This window comes from Rhinolophus sinicus, linkage group LG09 (genome assembly GCF_036562045.2).
Source record: "Rhinolophus sinicus isolate RSC01 linkage group LG09, ASM3656204v1, whole genome shotgun sequence".
Taxonomy (NCBI): domain Eukaryota; kingdom Metazoa; phylum Chordata; class Mammalia; order Chiroptera; family Rhinolophidae; genus Rhinolophus; species Rhinolophus sinicus.
This window is the reverse complement of record NC_133758.1, coordinates 22182863-22201511: the sequence shown is the minus strand read 5'-3', so window position 1 is coordinate 22201511 and position 18649 is coordinate 22182863. Positions and strand designations below refer to the sequence as shown.

At 42.2% G+C, this 18649-nt stretch overlaps 2 protein-coding genes across 2 annotated transcripts in view; both read right to left on the bottom strand.

Moving 5' to 3' along the window:
- Positions 1–1178, bottom strand: part of PSTPIP2 (proline-serine-threonine phosphatase interacting protein 2) — a 77579-nt gene extending 76401 nt beyond the window's left edge. The window contains exon 1 of the mRNA XM_019739716.2: positions 941–1178. Coding sequence (XP_019595275.2) covers positions 941–973 — 33 coding nt within the window. The 5' untranslated portion in view covers positions 974–1178. The remainder of the gene's footprint in view (positions 1–940) is intronic.
- A 7112-nt stretch (positions 1179–8290) lies between these two features.
- Positions 8291–16396, bottom strand: ATP5F1A (ATP synthase F1 subunit alpha). Its single transcript, XM_019739687.2, has 12 exons — positions 16068–16396; positions 14467–14545; positions 13570–13739; positions 11764–11937; positions 11515–11681; positions 11183–11331; positions 10642–10793; positions 10300–10524; positions 9671–9778; positions 9407–9551; positions 8650–8800; positions 8291–8514 (listed from the first exon to the last, which is right to left on the bottom strand). The coding sequence occupies exons 1-12, from the start codon at positions 16125–16127 to the stop codon at positions 8433–8435; spliced, it is 1662 nt and encodes a 553-aa protein (XP_019595246.1). The 5' UTR covers positions 16128–16396; the 3' UTR covers positions 8291–8432.
- Between the last annotated feature and the right edge of the window lie 2253 nt (positions 16397–18649).

Below are 18649 nucleotides of genomic sequence, written 5' to 3'. Positions count from 1 at the left end.
TTGCGAGGTTTCTCCACCCAGCAGCCCCTGATGGGGGACAGGGACCTGCCAGGCAACTGTGAAGCTAAATGCAGAGCAAGCAGGGTCCCAAGGAAGGAGTTGGAGCCACTTGGCAGCTGTAGGTCAACTCTGAGGAGTGCTGACTTCCTGCTACTGCCTTGAAGGGATGAGGGCAGTTCTTCCAACTCCTGCCTCAGCCGGTCCTACACACATTGGATGCCTCCACCACCCCTAGGGTCTCATATATGTCGGCCTCCGTCTGGGCTGGGGTGAAGGCCTGGGCGGGGGGAGACTCAGGAAACAGGGCTGCCGTGTGAGACAAGCTTTGGCAAGAGAAGCCCTCTAGTGTCTGCAGGGGAAAGTCGGGCGCTAACCCGGCTCTGACAGTCTGTACGTTTCTGCGGACCTGGGAAAAAACCATCCCCGGAGGGTGACTGCCGCTGCCAGCCCTGCGAAGCTCACCCCAGGTTCTCCCAAATGCGCTCACCGCGCAGCCTCTGGGGTCACCGGCTACTCTCCCCGAACGCGTTGCTCCTCCCTTGGGGTCTCGGTTTTCTCATCTGTGAGATGAGGGGTGGACGTGCAGACGCTATAGTGGTCTCGGACGACACTCGTCCGCAGGAGTACGCGCGGCTGGGGTGATGGGCGGCAGAGAGTAGCCTGGGGACCAGACCGGAGGACCTGTGGACTCACCGCGCGCTGGCGGCCGCGGCAGAGAAGGAACTGCGGCCGGGCGTCCGCTGCAGCTCTGCCCCTGAGCAGCGGGACCCGGGTCCCCACCGCCGGCCCAGCCGTCCGAGCCCCAGGCACACGGCGCCGCGCACGATGTCTCCGTGGTGCGCAGCTGGGGCGCCCGCCCGCTCTCGGCGCGGCTCCACCCTGGCCGCCCGCCCCCGTTGGTCCCGAGCCCGGCGATCGGCCGCCCTCCCCACCGACTTACCCAGAAGTTCGTCTTGAACAGTGAGCCCGTCATGGCCGGCGCGTCCGCGGGTGCAGAGGAGAGCGGAGCAGCAGCGGCGCGCTGGGAAGCCTAGCAGTCAAGGCGGTGGTCCCGCTGCCCAACTCCGGAGTTGCGCCGCCGGCCTGGAGGCCCGTCCCCGGGTCCTAAACCACGCCCCACTCCGAAGGCCGCGTGGGTGCGCTCCGCCTCCTTCCCGGCCGGGACTTGGAGTCCCGACCGCCGCTCACATTCCCGAGCCGATTTAAAGCCCCACGGCGTCAGCCAACGACCAGTTAGCGAGCCCTAGGTCCCCCATCCTCTTCAGGAAGCCTCGGAGAATTGGAAGGAAAAGTCGCCGGAATTCGGCTCCGTTCCTGCCCCCAAGCCCTTTCCTCCCTCGACCGAATTCCTCGCAGAGAAATCCAGGCTCAGCGAGGTGATGGAGGGTACCCCCCTGATCAGAAGGTAGTCGCGTGGATTGGGTGTCAGCTCCGTAAAGCCTGAGGACTGACAATACCAGCGGCCACGTGAGGTGTAGACGCTTGAGTGAGCCGCGTGCACGACCCCAGGTGAGCTGGCTTCAGATCAGCCTCGGCCACGTTTTAGTCTAACAGTCATAAACAAGTCATTCATACTTTCCCCCTTGACTCTAAGTCCCTTAGTAGGGTTCTTACAGAGTGTCCAGGAGCTCAGCCCCGAAAGATAGCTTGCCAGCTCTAATTTCCCACTCTCAGAACCCAAAAGCTTTTTTTTACCAATCCCACTCCAGCTGTAGGAGCCCTGAGCTTCCTTCCTCTCCCTCCACTCTCTCGTAACAGTAACACCCTCATAAACATAATCCCAGGGCAAGTTGGACTCATCCCTGCTTTGCAGTAATATGGCACTCTGGGCCCTGAGCCCAAACTGAAGCCCAGAGAGGCTGACTGACTTGCCCAAGATCACAGAGTATTTAAGGGATGAAGAGCTGGTTTAGAGTTCTGCCCTTCTAAACTGGGTCAGTCAGGGCCAAAGACACATCACTCCTAGGGCAGATCTACTCAAGGAGAACAGGATGAAGGTCAAGGGTACCAAGATTGAGTGCTCATGCCCAACTCACATTCCAAGGCATTTGCCTCTTGAGCAGGTTCTAATTCAGTCCAGACATAGAGAAAGATCAATTGTTGGGGGCATTTGAAGGATAACTAAAATATTCTGCCTGGTAATGTCACTCCCAGTCTCACTGTGATGCAATTTCATCTGTGGAGCTGTCCGCAACCACAATGATGGAGCTGTGGCCTCCACCCACTGGGTCACTCCAAGGGCATGCATCCTTTCATCTGGTTGTTCATCTCTTTGGAAAGCAGTGAAGTTAGAAGGAAGACTGACAGCACCATCAGGAGGCAGCAGAGGCCGTGGAGGGCACCAGGACAGGCTAAATGGCAAGAGGCGTAAGAAATAGTGCCAACTGGGGAAATGAGAGAAGCTGAAGGGCCAAAGGCAGGACCACAACTTTTCCTGGACGTTTTGAAGATTTAAAACAAATAATTTAGATACAATTCTAATTGCCTAAGTTTTAATTTTATACATACATATGGATAAAGTCTTAGGAAGTCTTACAAGCTCTCATGCTACATTGTGCTTTCTTTTCCAGGGTCAGGCCCCAAATATACCTGAATTTTAACTCTCTTCCACCACCTGGTGGCAAGATTACAAATTGCAAGTGGTTGATCACGCAGCTGGAAAATATTATTGATCCGTCAAACATTTATTAAACTCATCACCTGGACAGGTGTTGAGTAAAAAGACAAGCAAAATGTGTACTATATCCAAGGGTCTATAACAAAGTTGAGACATTCCACCAACAAAGTTAAATAACACTACTACACCAATTATAAAATAATGAAATTTAATGATCACTACATTTAAGACAACCACTTAATATTTTGGCATAACCTCTTCCAATAATATACATTTGCATGGTTAAGTTCTTAATATACACAAAATTTTGAGTCTTGCTTTTTTAACTTAACAAATTTCAGAAGCATTTTCTAAAGTCCTTATAAATATCTTTCCTAACAGAAAGCTCCATAGCACACAGTACTACTGGCCAGACACTTTTGCATATAAAATTGAAAATCATTGTGAAGAAAAATTTGGCCAAGTCAGTAAAGTTTCAAATGCACCTACCTATCTTTTGACCCAATTATTTCCATGTCAAAGAATTTACCCTCCAAATATATTCTCCCATGTGCAAAGTGAGAGGTTATTCTAGCAAGATTTGAAACTGTATGTCCATCCATGAAGAATTACCTGAATATATTGTGATATATCTATAGAATAAAATCATATTCAAGCATAAAAAATGAGGAAGATCTTTGTTGATATGGAACAATCATATATTATTAAGTGGGGAAAAACCATGTAAAACAAGCTGCCATTTGGGTGAGGAGGAAAAACAATAGATATACACAAATTTTAAATGGTTCCCTCTGAGGAGAGGGTGGGGCTGAGGGACATAGGAGGGAGGGAGACCTAATTTTCACTTCATGCCTTTTTGGGCCTCTGACTTTGTTTGTACTGTGTAAGTTTATTAAAAACTTGGAAAAATTAAAGAAGAAACTTCAGTATCGTTTTTAATTTTTGCATAATTTCCCATCAAGTGGATATAATACTTTCTTAGCATTTCCCTAATGCTTTTAGAAATATTACTATGATAAGTATGTTTTATATAATCTTTGTTAAAATACCTCATAGCTGACATTACAGAAATGGCGGCATAAGTGATGCTTCTTGAAATCTCCCCTGGAAGTTACCACAAATTGAACACCTATAATTCAACAAAGGATTCTCTGCTCATCACACAGTAACAGCTAAGCGATGCACATGACAAATTACCTGAAGGTTTTTGGTAAATACCCTTTTAGCAGGTTAAGGAAGTTCCTTTTTACTGCTGCTTGGCTAAGAGGCTTTAACATGCATGGGTGCCATTTTGGTTGCTTTTTCTGCTTTAATGAGTGTATGGATTTCTCTCCTTTAATCTGGTAAGGTGGTGCACAGAATCTGTAGGTTTTCTAACGTTAAATAAACCATGCAGTCCCATAAAAAAAAAATTTAAAAAAAACACCTCATAGTTGAATTACAGGTCAAAGAATATAAACCTTTTTAAGGTTCTTGAAATACATTGCCAAATTATTTTCCAGAAAAGTTGTATCCATCTATAGTCTCAGCAGTGGAGGAAGGGGAAATTTCCCCAGAGGGAATTAGGGATCTTTGCATTGAAATAGAATAAATGGATGATGGGTGACAAAAATAACAAACGCCTACTACAATCACATTTCCTTTCATGCCTTTGAAAACCTGGTATCTAGGAGTACATCCCTCTACCTCCTCTTTCTTCCCACTGCCAATCCAACCTCAGGTTACTCTTCTTAATCTTTCATCCTTAAAACACTGCTTTCTTGTCTCTCCGCTCCTCACAAAACCAACTTTCCCTATTGCCCATCAGAATCAAGTCCCACGAGCCTCTGCCTGACCTTTCCCATCTCATCGCCCAGCTTCCTCCCCACCCCTCAGTCAGGCTCCTCTGTCCTGCCACCCTATTTTTGCGGGTGCTTTGCAGGCTACCTGGGGCTTTCTTCCTCCTGCTCAAGTTTCACGTCCTCTCCCCTTCTCCACCTTTTCCAGCCCTGTGTCTTCTCACTTCTTGAATTTCTAGAACTTGTCTTTATCACAGCCCTTAACATATGACATATCTTTGTTTTCTATAATTTCTGTTCCCTCTTAGGTATCTTACCTCTCCAACTCCAAAGCACCTTAAGGGTCTTCTCTCATGTACTTTCATGGATGAGACAATGATGGAGCCAGCCAAAGAATTCAGTGAACTCTTTATGATCCTCAACAGAAATACCTATTTTTATTTCAGTTCCCATAGTCTAATCCCTCCCTTCCAGGAAGCAGAAGCAAATCTGGCAGAGGTACTGTCCAAGTATCTAAAGCCAGATAGGATTCCAGAACCAGGACCTGGCCAAGTGGAAGCCATGATCTGGAAAAGGGCAGGAGTAAGCTGTGTTACGAGGTTTGCCAAGTCAACGTCAAAGGTAGAATCTGGATTTTGTCACTGTTAGAAGCTGAGTAGATTAAGGAATGGAGCAGAGAGTCAGGACAGGACAGGAATAGAATATACAGGAAAAACCTTCAGGGGAAGGCGTCAATGCCCAGAGATTAGCTGTGAAGTGGTTGAGGTCTGCCAACTAAGAAGGGTTAGTTGGAGTGGAGACCATCAAAATGTGAATTTTTGTAAGTGAAAGTTAGTCAGGTAAGGGACTCAAAGGATCCATTTCTGGTCAAAGTAGTTTCAAGATGGGGAAACTTGGCTATCTACTGTCACAAAACACAGCCTACTGTATGTGGGGGACTTTTTTTCATCAAAAGCTGTTAAGAGTGAACAGTAAGCCACAGGAGAGGAAATCTGTGATACATTTGTCCTACGCAGGACAAATATATAGAGAACTTGTAAAACAAAACAAAACTGATTGTTTCTAGGGCTCAGGAAGGAAATATATAAAGTAAGCCAGGAACATCTTGTAGTGCCAGAAAGCACACATATATGAGCTGTGATCAAACAATGCGGTGAGTGTTTAAATAAAAAATTATTTGGGGCAGCCAGATGGCTCAGTTGGTTAGAGCGCGAGCTCTTAACAGGGTTGCCGGTTTGATTTTCACAAGGGCCAGCAAGCTGCGCCCTCCACAACTAGATGGAAGGACAATGAGACTTGGAGCTGATAGGCCCTGGAGAAACAGTTCCCCAATATTCCCCAATAAAAATTTAAAAAGTGTATTACAGTAAAAGACATATTGCCATTAATCCCCCTCAAAATACTCCCCCTCGCTTTGAACACACTTAACCCGTCATTCTTGCCACTTTCTGGAGTTCTGGTCATCTTCTTTCATGTCTTTAGTTGCGCTGTCGTAGCTGCCTCATGGCTGCCTCGATGTCCCGAATTATTTTGACTTTGGGGAAGAGCCAGAATTCGAATGATGCCAGATCCGGTGAATAAGGACACCCCGTAATGTTATTAACCAGAAATTGCCATATACCAGAAGTGATGTGTGACATGGAGTGCTGTCATGACTTACGGCACACTTTAAAACACACCTTCTCTCAACCATAGCTCACACCTGACTGTACCGAACACGCTGAAACTTGTCACTGTTACTCAAGTTCCACACGCAGCTCCCCATATTGAAGGTCCCTGCCTTTCTGTCGGATGGCACTTGGCAGCAGCATTCACTGTATTTTGTGATCACAATGGAAATGCTCCATGTCTCACACCACTTCTGATAATGGCATTTTCTGGCAAATAAAAACATTACGGTGTATCCTCATCCACCTTATTCACCAGGTCTGGCACCGTGTGACTTCTGGCTCTTCCCCAAAGTCAAAATGACCACGAAAGGTCACCATTTTGAATTGATTCAGGACATCGGGGCCACGACAATATGACTAGACACTCATGAAAGAGGACTTCCAGAACTGCTTCAGAAAGCGGCAAGAAAGATAGGATGTGTTTGAAGCAAGGGGAGTATTTTGAGGGGGGATTAATGGCAATGTGTCTTTTACTGTAATTTTTAAACTTAAAATTTTTAAACATTCACCATATTTTTATCACACTTCGTGTACACATAACACATTCACTCACGCACACACAAAATTGTAGCACAGGCGCCAACTGAAAGAGCCCCCCATGGCCAAAGCTGGAACAATTTGAACAAAAGCAGTACTATCTGATTTGAGATCTCAAATTCAATTTGTAAGATGTTCTACAGGCCTAGTTGACTCCTCAAAAAATTGCCATGAAAAACAAACAAGACCAATGGGATATCATAAATTGAGATTAAAATAGATTTAAGAATTAAAATAGACAAAGGAAATGTAATATTTAAACTTTGGTTGGATTCTGGTGTTAAAAATTCTATTGTGCAAGATGATAGGGAGCTCTTTGGGGAAATTTCAATGGACTGCCTGCAAGATATTGAATCAATGTTAATTTTCTCACTAACCACTCACCAGTGATAAGCTATACAAAAAACACATTTTGACAGCCATTTGGCTGCCACACAAGAGGGCCATTAGGCAGAGTATATTAGACACGCCTGGTGAGAACAGCCTGTGAGGTCTCCCATCTCACCAATCTGATTAGTAAGAAATAACATTTAAATATCTCAGAATGTTTCTCTTGGTTCGCTGCTGCAATACAATGAGCTGGGCTCTGGCTCAGCAAAACTACCAGGGAAAGGGCCGCACAGGACATAGGTGTCATGGCAGGGTTAAGTGGGGAGGAGCCATTTAATAAATGGAGCTGAAAAGTTGAATATGCATATGGAAAAGGAAAATAGATTTCTGACCTCCACACAAAAACCTAACTTCAGATCGATTGTGATGGTCTTATGTGTCAACTTGGCTAGGCTATGGTATCCAGTTTTTGGTCAAATAGTTTAGACGTTGCTCTGAGGCATTTTTTAGACATGATTAACACCTTAAAATTTTTATCAGTAGACTTTTGAGTAAAGCAGCTTATTCCCCATAACGTCGGTGGGTCCCATCCAGAAAAACCTTGGCAGACCTCAGGTTTTTTCAAGAGAAAAACCCTGAGGTCTACCAAGGAAGAATTCTGCCTCCAGGCCCAACTCTTCCCTGGGTCTCCAAACTGCCCACCTGCCCTTTCTGACTTGTTAGCCCCCACAATCTCTCTCCACATCCTCTGCTATATTTCTCTGGAGAACTCGAATATAACACAGCTTAAGGTCTTAAGACAAAACCAAACCTTTAATATTTAGTATAAAATACGTCTTTCGTCACTAAAGATTTCCTAAATAAGAACGAAAAATACCTTAACAACTGGATTACATTATAATTAAAAGCTGTTTTATGAAGTTATGTTAAACAAGCTACACAGCGATAGGATACTGACAAGCGTGCAGAATTCTATTCATTCTGGTATTTCCTTTCTCCGTTTTTGTCCCAATCTTTCATGCTTCCTTTACTATTTTTTTCATTTCCTTGAAAATTTTAGTTGTCGTATTCTTCTCTTGCTTATAGTACCTCTTTATGCAGATGAGTCTTCTGGGCAGAAGCCAGACACTTCCAACATTATCAAATGTGAACTTTGCCACATACACCCAGCTAACCAGTTTATGAACTTCTTGTTAATCACAAACCACTCCAGAATCCTGCGAAGAACTCAGCGGTGAATTATCTAAGCTCCTGACTGTAGTCAGTCAAGTAAAATAAGCTAAGAAAGAAGCATGTTTACCAATTCCTCAAAATAATCTGGGTGTTTTTTTTTAAAGAATCACTCAAACTACAGAAAATCACCAAGCAATATGGAACCTTTATTTTTAATGTGATTTCTGTACATCTGGAGTATGAGAATAATCCTTTTACAAATGGAACTGATTACTAAAAGAAACAATGACAAAACCAAACTGGTATTTGATGTGAATCCATAGGAGTTTAAGCTTCAAATCCAGCCAAGAAGTTTGTTACAATCTCTTTCAGCTTTGCATCTGACTGTTCTGAGATCTTTCCATCAGCCCTATTTGGAAATGAAAGCAGATCATCAGTTCTGACCCAGACAAAAATTCAACCACTAGCCTAACTACAAAAAGAATTTTAACAAGACTTTGTATCTTAAAACTTACAAAAAAGAAGCCATCAATTGTGTTCATACCTGATAGTGCCCAGCAGGGCTTGGTGTTGGCTGATCACATGAGACAAGAAAGCATTCTCGAACTTTGTGATCTTGCTGGGCTCCAGTTTATCAAGGTAGCCCCTTACACCGGCATAAATAACAGCCACTTGTTCTTCAATAGCCATGGGAGCTGAAAAGAAAGAAAAGAACGCCAAGTGAGTTGTTAAATAAATGCCATGTCACCAAAGTAAGAAACTTACTTTTTCCTCCAGTTAATGACATTTCTCTACATATCCCCTATTCTCACTTTCGTAGTGAGAAACTCCTTCCTACCTCCTTCCCCAGGCAAGTTATTTTCTTGCAAGACCTGAAGTATAGTATTGGGGTATAGTCCATAAGCACTGTTTATCATCTGACAGTGTTTACATTGCTTAGATGTAAATAATTTGCTCAACTTTTACATCGATAAATAAACTAAAGTTCTTCTAAATTTGCCAAATTCCACACTCATGGAAGAGGGAAAGGAGAAGACGGGACATCTAATAGGTCTTAATTACCAAAAGAAAGGTATTAAATATATTTAGTAAGTTTTCCCAGTTTTCAAGTTTGTAGCATTTACATTTAAATGTTTTTAATTAAACTATTTATTTAAATTAAACAAAACAGGCACCAACTGCATTCAAAGGACAGAGCCTCTGATGAAAGAGAAGAGCATTTACAACAGTTTGTAGGGAGCTGTGATAGTCCCAGGCCTAACACACAGTAGGAGCTTGACCAAATGAAAAGAGCAACTCACAGTACTGTCCTTGCTTCAGCAACTCCGTCAGACGCACACCACGACTCAAGAGTTGTTGAGTGGCAGCATCAAGATCAGAACCAAACTGAGCAAAAGCAGCAACCTCACGATACTGAGCCAATTCCAGCTTCATGGTACCTGCCACCTGAAATACAGAAATGGTTAACTCATACAATACAAAAATACTTAACGACACAGCACTATACAAATACACATTGAGTTTAACCTAATGCTACCCCTCCCTGACAAAGTAACGCAAATTACCTGCTTCATGGCCCTGGTTTGGGCAGCAGATCCAACACGGGACACAGACAAACCAACGTTAATGGCAGGGCGGATGCCTTTGTAGAACAATTCTGTTTCCAAGAAGATCTGCAATGTAAGAATATACACGCTGGGAAATGTAAAGAAATCAAGCATTTAAAATTAAGACACTGTGCTTCAAAAAACTGAAGCCTAAAAACTCTGAGGAAGAATGCTAAGTGACTTCTTATGGCAGAGCCCCTCAAATCTTTCACAACCCAAATCAACCTACATGTTCCATTGCTGAGATTAGGATATGTGTGTGACGTGGGGAACAAAATAGGTAACATTTTATTAAAATATATACAGGTAAAGTAATACGACCTCTGGGATTTGCTCAAAATTATCTAGGGGTAAGAACAGTGGTGGGTACAAGTGAAGCCAAGAATGAAGTGCATTATATATACCATGAATTGATAAATGGGTGAGACATGCATGGGGTTTTACTATACTATTCGCCTTTCATACACATTTGAAATGTTCCATAATGAAAAGTAAAAGGCTTTTAACAAATCATTCATAACCACTAGTCTCAAACAATGCCTTGGAATCAACCTAAGCTTTTACACTTATTTTAATCATAAAAATACCTGTCCATCAGTGATAGAAATGACGTTTGTTGGAATGTAAGCAGACACATCACCAGCTTGTGTTTCTATGACTGGTAAAGCAGTCAAGGAGCCACCACCGAAAGAATCGTTCATTTTGGCTGCTCTCTCCAGCAGACGGGAGTGGAGGTAGAACACATCCCCAGGATAGGCCTCACGACCAGGGGGCCGGCGAAGCAGCAGAGACATCTGACGGTAAGCAACAGCCTACAATACAGAAAAGCGTTGTGAAATTCGCCTGTTAGACAGAAGTTATAATACATTTGTCAACTTGCACTGTGGTACAAATGTACAAACAGATCCTAAAAATACATTTCTTTTGACCTGTTTGGATAAGTCGTCATAGATGATCAAAGCATGTTTGCCATTATCCCTGAAATATTCGCCCATAGAACAGCCAGAATAAGGAGCCAGGTACTGCAGTGGGGCAGCATCAGAAGCAGTAGCTGAAACCACAATGGTGTACTTCATGGCATCTGAGAAAAAAACAGATTTTAGGTTTTACAAAGTTGTCAATATGGTTTTTAAATTAGAAGCTACTATAATAAAAATTATGAGTGCTTTACCTCCAAGTGATTTACTATCAAGATTAACCAGAACCTAATATTGTATGTCAACGATAATTGAAAAATAAATTTTTAAAAAGATAAACCAGAACCAAATAGCTTCTATTTGAAAGAAACTGATAAAACCTTAAAATTCATTGTTTTATGCTATTTTTTCTTGTTGTTTTGTTTTACTTGATTGTATTAGTAGAAAGTCCAGTTCATTAGGGAGTAATTAAAATCAGTCTTCATTAAGCGGACGCTATCCTAAGACTGACAGCTATAGGACTCCGACCCATGGAACTGAAGTTCTTTAATACCTGCATCTGTCAGTCTCTTCACCAACTGAGCAACAGTGGATCTCTTCTGACCAATAGCGACATAGATACAGTACAGCTTCTTCTTTTCATCAGTTCCTTCATTGAAACGTTTCTGGTTAATGATTGTGTCAATAGCAATTGATGTTTTGCTTTAAAAAGAAAGTAAACACAAATCTTACTAAATAAACACTTCAAAGGATTTCCCAATTAAAATTTCACTACTATGACTGATCTGTACTTTCACATTCTACTCTCCCATTCCAAGCCTAAAATGTAATCTTTCCATAGAGCCAATTTTAGTTAGAACTTTTAATAAGCTATTGAGTCTTTACCCAGTCTGTCGGTCACCAATAATTAGCTCACGCTGACCACGACCAATTGGCACCAAACTATCCACAGCCTTAATGCCAGTCTGCATTGGTTCCCGCACAGAGATTCTAGGAATGATCCCAGGTGCTTTCAGGCCAACTCGCCTACGCGTCTTGGAACCAATTGGACCCTGTTAATAAAATGGAAGCCAGAACAATCAGCTTTGATGTTTGTTAGAAGCTACAACCACATCTAATAAATGATAAACCCACCTTTCCATCAATGGCATTTCCAAGGGCATCTACTACACGACCCAACAGCTCCTCGCCAACTGGAACGTCCACAATGGCTCCTGTTCGCTTCACAATATCTCCTTCCTTAATTAGTTTATCATTTCCAAACACGACAACACCCACATTGTCGGGTTCCAAGTTCAGAGACATACCCTACATGGAAGACACATTGAACACCAATGAAGCCTGAGGGGCTTTCCTTCCTATATGCTAATACTACATGATATGAAAATAGGGAGAGGAAAAAGCAGTATTGTCCTTTAGGTCTGGGTTTACTCATGTTTCTCCAATAACAATCTTCTTTGGTTAAGACTTTTAAAATAGTAACATGTTCCCTTAAATAATCTTAAGAGTAACATTACAAACCTATCAAGCTCCGTACCAGAGAACTCAAAGCAAAGAAACTGAACAGGTTAAGCTTTTTCCAATCATTTCCTTTGGTTATTACATCTTTTGATCTTTGAGATTCTCCATACACAGTTCAATTATCTAATCAGAATCTCTACTTGTCAGGTGAGTAGAAAGTGAAATTAAAAGCTACCCAAGAAAGAACAAATTTTTACAATATAACAGTACTGGGTCACCTCTCATCATTACAATTGTATTTCAAAATGGTAAGATTTTAGGTCCCTAAATCATGACTAAAACAATAAGGCTATTCCAGATCTGAGTCTGGTCAGTAATGAAAGCTCTGGAGAAGTGCTTAGAATAAACAGAAGACTATAATGGAGTATCATTGGAGGTACATAATCTTTAAAATCTCTGATGTTCAACATTAAGTCACCAACCACATATGGCTTCTTAAATTTCAATTATTCTTTAGTCATGTTTTATAGGCTCAATGGTCTCATACGTATAGTTACCATATTAAACAGGACAGATACAGAATATTTCCATCATTGAAGATAGTTCTATTGGACAGTGTACATCAAGACTCTTAAAAGCTAAAAGGAAATTCAAGAGTTCACCTATTACAGCCTAACCTTCCAAAGATATATAAGATATATACACTGAAGATTAAAAAAAAAAAAAAAAAAAAAGGCTTAAATTTTTAGCCAAGGTTTTACAGATACTGATAGAATTTTTGGCTGTATAATTAGTCTTCCACCTTAAGTGGCTCTTTTTCCATACCACACACTAACAAGACCAAGACGCTCTGTTCCCCTCTCTGTGGGTTTAGCAGATAATCCCGCTGCTCCTGGTCCATCCAGATTATTGGGCTCTGCCTTCCTCAGAGAACCCATGATTCTACAACTTTTGTTTCTCATCCCACTGGCCCACTAGGCGCAACCTAACAAAAAGAAGTGGACTTATATCGCCAGAGAGCTTCTGATAGCGACACCACTAATTCACCTCTCAATAACAGATCTACTCTTACTAGAAATACAAAGTCAGTGACTTTCAGCTTTCCACCAGAAATGAATTTTGTTGAAGTTATCAAATGCTTTTGTATAAGATGATCTTAACAGCTACAAAGAACAGACTCAAACGTCTTAGAATTTGGGTAAAGGTTTACTAAAGTGTATATTTAGGAGCTAGTGGATATAACCTATATGTAAATCAGTCAGTCCCTAGAATAAAAACTTGGTTAACCAAAACCCTTAAATTTATTCTTTTCACAACATATGACAATGACCAAAACCCCCTCCTCCTAAACCACTGAAGCAGATTGAGATTTTAAGTTAAAAAAAAAAAAAAAAAAATTGGACAATCTCTGATTTACTAAATGAATAACTAAATGAAGACGCCAGTCCTAAAACAGCAAAATTTCACTTTATAATTTACCTTTAAGCCTGAAGAAAACTCTACCATTTCTTCTGCTTGAACATTCCTCAGCCCATGTACGCGGGCAATACCGTCACCAATACTTAAGACGCGCCCCGTCTCTTCAAGGTCAACAGAGGTATCAGCTCCAAGAATGCGTTCCTCAAGAATAGAGGACATCTCAGCAGTGCCTATTGAGAGGACAACTCTATTACAAAAATGATCTGGTCCCAAAATCTTTTCAAAACCCATTTCCCCAACTATAAAAACTATAGTTTCGGGATCATAATAATCAAATTACATTCTAAAATGTAATATATATGCTTCTATTCAAAAGCTTGGTACCTACTACTATGACAGTGAACCCAAGTGACTGAAAGAAAACTTCACAAGACAAATGTAAACCAAATAAGCAAATAAAATCAAAATAAATATTTTCTACCTTCTACTCCTTTGGTTCCTATGCTTCCCTCTCTACTTCTCTACCAAATTTGCAAAGTGAAAATTCATAGATTAGCAGCTACTGCCTTTGAAAAACAGAGGTTAAAAAGTGCTCCCTTTTGTCTCGTGTTTTAGAAAAGGGAAAAAAAAAAAAAGAAAATCAAAGATCCGAAGGAGTGCCCACCACCTGACATGTGTACATTCTGTTTGCAGCCAAGGGAACATTATCAGAACAAAGAAGCTGTACTAACATCAAAAGAGAAATATATATAATAAATGTAGTTCATTTCACTAGAACAAGCAAATCTACTGACAGGGCTAACTAGTACATTATAGGTTAAGCATATGACATTCTGTAATAACTAAAATTGAGAAAAAATTAACAAATGGGGAAAAAAACTGTAACAACTATGTAACTTATTTTTCGTTTAATGAGAAGAGAGTAAGTGTGATGTAGACTTAGAAATAATTACTTACCAGTCTTCTGAAGACGAGTGTTGGTGGCATGGAGGTTCCTTGCAGCAATGAAAGATGATCCCAAAGCATGTTTGGAGACCTAGAGCAAGTATATTTTTAAAAATCTGATTTTCAAAACAGACTTTATAAAACTGGCAAGCTTAAATGCAGGCTTAACTGATCAAGTTATCAGTAAAAATATTAATTATATTCAAAATATTTTGCCTAAAATTGGAAGACTATCGCATGAGGAAATACCTTTTGACATATATGAAAGTCTATTACAGTTCCTAATACATTGTAAGTACTCACAACAGTTAACAAGTATCTTTCCCTTTAAACATATCAGGTACTATTAGTTTCACTTTAGATATAATTCAACTGAGTTGTGGAAATTGTCAATAAGATAAACTGTTTCCTAAAAGGGGCAAATCTCACTAGATTTCCTATTTAAAAAAACAAAAACAAAATCCCAAGCAAACAAAAACCTGTAGATGTTGGAATTTGATTAGAAACTAAGAGGTTTGGCATCTGCAACTTGTTTTTTTATACTGCCTTCAACAAAACCTGCAACAATCTGGACCCCTCCTTTGAATTGTAATGCTGTGTCCATTCTGAAGCTTCTATAGGATCTGGATGAAAAGCACTAAAAATGCTTTGATTTGCCAACAGAAATCCAAGATGCTACAAGATGCTACCAGCGGTTGTTATGGCACTAAAAGGATCAGTATGTTAATTTCACCTTTCAAATAGGGACTACTTTTAAGACGGAAAAAAAAAGTAAATGTAAAAGCGTTTACAGAGGACTTAAGGGTTAGGTTCTTCAGTTCAAGGGAGATTAAGTAATGAAGGGCATTAACTTTTCACAAGTATTTTCCAACCTATGTTCTATTTTCCTCGAGTTCGCAATCACGGTCTAACAATTACCCAGGAACGAAGTCTTAAAACACGTCCAACTACCACAAAGCTGTCTTCTGCCAGACCGAGACCATTTAGAAGCCAGCTTCACTGCTGTCAAGGTATCAGTCACATGAAAAGCATATGTGCACCTGTGCGGTGTTTTCACAATCGTTTCAGTATTCAGTATTTCAGCACTAAGAGACTGACTTGCGAAGTATTCAGAAAACCACCTCTATTTGTTGCTTTCCTCTGAACCCCTCGCGGCAGAGGTGAAATGCCGGGGCCTGCTGACCTTCATACAATGTCAGGCTTCCCCAGCTTGCTGTCTCTGACCTTCAGCAAGGGAGTCGCGGAGAATCAGCGGGCCCGAGCATCGCCGTTTCGAAGCAGGCCTCGGACACCTACTAGCGCCCAACCCCTGACCTTCACCCAAGGCCCCTCGCGGGCCGCTCTCAGCAGAAGACAGGAATCCTCCTGAGACCCCATCTCTGGACAGCATCAAGGTCACCGTCTCCCCCCTACCACTCTGCACCATCCCGCACGGATGACGAGCAAAAGGGCTCTTCGGCCGCCAGCCCTGCACCGCCGGCCAGCGGTGCAAGATGGCGGCGCCCGGCACAGCCCCTCACCCTCCTTGCAGGAAAAGCTCCCGATCTAGCGCAGTCACCCACCCGCCTGCACCCCACCGGGCCACCTCCCTCCCGCCGGTTCTCTGCGCTCACCAGCCCGGCCCGCCGAGGGAGGGTGCGGGCCACGGCCGCGGCGACGCGCACGGACAGCATCTTTGCAGCTTCTCTTCGGGTGGTTCCTCTGCAGCCGCAGCCTCCGACTGACTGGGACAAAATGGCCGAGCGGCGAGGAAGGTCAAGGCAGCCTTCCCACCTGACCCGGAAGTACCGCCCCTAGCTTTCACCTCCGGACGCAAATCTCCTTTTTGCGGGGAGTGGGGTGGTTATTTTTTTCTTAAAGAATCATTTTCAGATTTAAACTTCAAAATGACTGATTAGACCTTTGCCAGCTTCAGCCCAGACATTCGTTACACATTTACTTTGGTCTTTCCAGTCGACTTTGAGGTTGCCCAGGGTGACCACGTGGGTAGCGGAAACCCCTGAGAAGCAGTTCCCAGGCTCTATCTGGGGTGTGAGATATTGTTGGTGTCATCCTGTCCCGAGGCCAGGCTGGCGACACTGTGAGGCGGGTTGAAGGTGTCCAGTCCAAGGCTACAGCTGTTGAACATTGGTGCCCGAGCAACGGTAAACAGTTACCTCCCCTCCCCGCGGCCGTGTCTTCCATCCAGCGTTTTCTGCCCAGCGTGTTGACACTCAAATCGCTGGGCCCTACCCCAAACCCTCTGAGTCGAAAATTTGGGGTTATCTGAATTTTGACAAGCACCCATACCGATATGCACTCAAGTGGGAAAATCGCAGTTCTTTTAGAATCGACCTAAAAGAATTCTGTCTGAGAATTAGAGCAAATTGTTTAAAAATTGTAACAGGCACAAAGAGTACAAGTAGAGTGGTTGCCAACCCGACTGAGAAGAATGGTCCAGAACCGGTAGTCTCGAGCCAGAATGTACTAAAGCTTGTTTTCTCTATCAGCAACTAGTTTCATGACAGTAGACTATTTTTCCATTGGGAGTAGAACAGAATGATTAAAATAACGTTCTATGCCTACCCAATAAGATTGGAGCGGGACTTTTTTCTCAGAATTTGGGTGATACTTAGATATGTACAGAATTTGGGGGGATGTTGGGTATTTTGTTATAGTGGAGACTATTAACGTTGCCTTGTAACTTCTGAGAAGCATCTTCCAGCTTCATCCTTCAAATCCTGGTTTATACCCAAAATCTTAAGTGGGGTCATACGACTATCTGGGTTAAAAAGGTCATCTCCTAAAACATAGCTTGCAAATGTATGGTTAGCAATCCCTTTCTTTAATAATCTACTTTTTCAATGTGAGCCATGGGTGAGTAAATATGACAATCCTCCTGGGAAACTGGTGGGAATAGGAAAAAAATTGGTTTACAAAAAGAAAAAAATTGCAGGGATATTTTGTGAAATTTGTAGTGATTATTAAAGTGGACAAGGGGCATAATGATAACTTTTTCCCCCACATTCATGAGCTGTACCAACTTATATGAAATTTGGTTACTAAGCAGAGAGATATTTGAAACAAAAAGAATCAGCTATACAATATGGTATTGGCTAGTTAATAAAATTCCCTTGTAAAGAAAGGTTTAATCATTTAAAATATGCATATGACTTAGAAGAAAATTATTTGGTGCTAAATCTGATCCACAATTTGACATTCAACTACACATCACAACAAATTGAGTACATAGTCCACTTTTTCTAATGCAACAGTACACTACAGCAGGTTGCGGACAACAGAGTGGTATAACCTGAGGAGACTGAAAACCCATTTGGAGCCAGAACACTGTGGTCAGGTTCCAGCTCTACTTCCTTATCTTGGTCAAGTCGTTTAATGTACACGTGTGTCGTTTTAATGTGAAAATAGGTAAAATAATGTGAATCCATCTATTTTTACAGGGTTCCTGTAAGAATGAAACAAAAACAGGAAAACATATGAAAAACGAGACATTGCTGTAGCAATATAAAGAACTTCTCGCAGTATTAACTAGAGTGATGGAGGGAAGAGAGAACTTTAGGGAAGGGAAGAAATGAATGGAAGAATGGCTCAGTGGAAGTGACAGTGCCAGCACTTGGATACTGTCAATCATTTTAAAACAGGCTCCCGCACATTTAGCTCTTTGCTAATAGAAACTAACAGATAAGATTAAGGTTTCCGTAGTTTATATTGCCAGGGTAAACAAACAAACAAAAATTGTTAATGCACTCAGTGTGGAAGAAACAATCTGCTTTCCAAAAAACAAGTTTTGGGTACTTTTTAAGACAAGTGATTCAAGTGAGAAATAAAAATATGAGAAAGAAAACACAGCCTGGTTCTAAGCGGCTCTACTTCTGATCCTGTAGATTATACCATGGAAGGTGGAGGGGGGCCGGCCCAGTGGCTCAGGCAGTTAGAGCTCCATGCTCCTAACTCCAAAGGATGCGGGTTGGATTCACACATGGGCCAGTGGGCTCTCAACCACAAGGTTGCCAGTTCAATTCCTCCAGTCCCACAAGGGATGGTGGGCTGCGCCCCCTGCAACTAGCAACGGCAATGGCAACTGGAGCTGAGCTGTGCCCTCCAGAACTAAGACTGAAAGGACAACAACTTGACTTGGAAAAAAGTACTGGAAGTACACACTGTTCCCCAATAAAGTTCTATTCCCCTTCCCCAA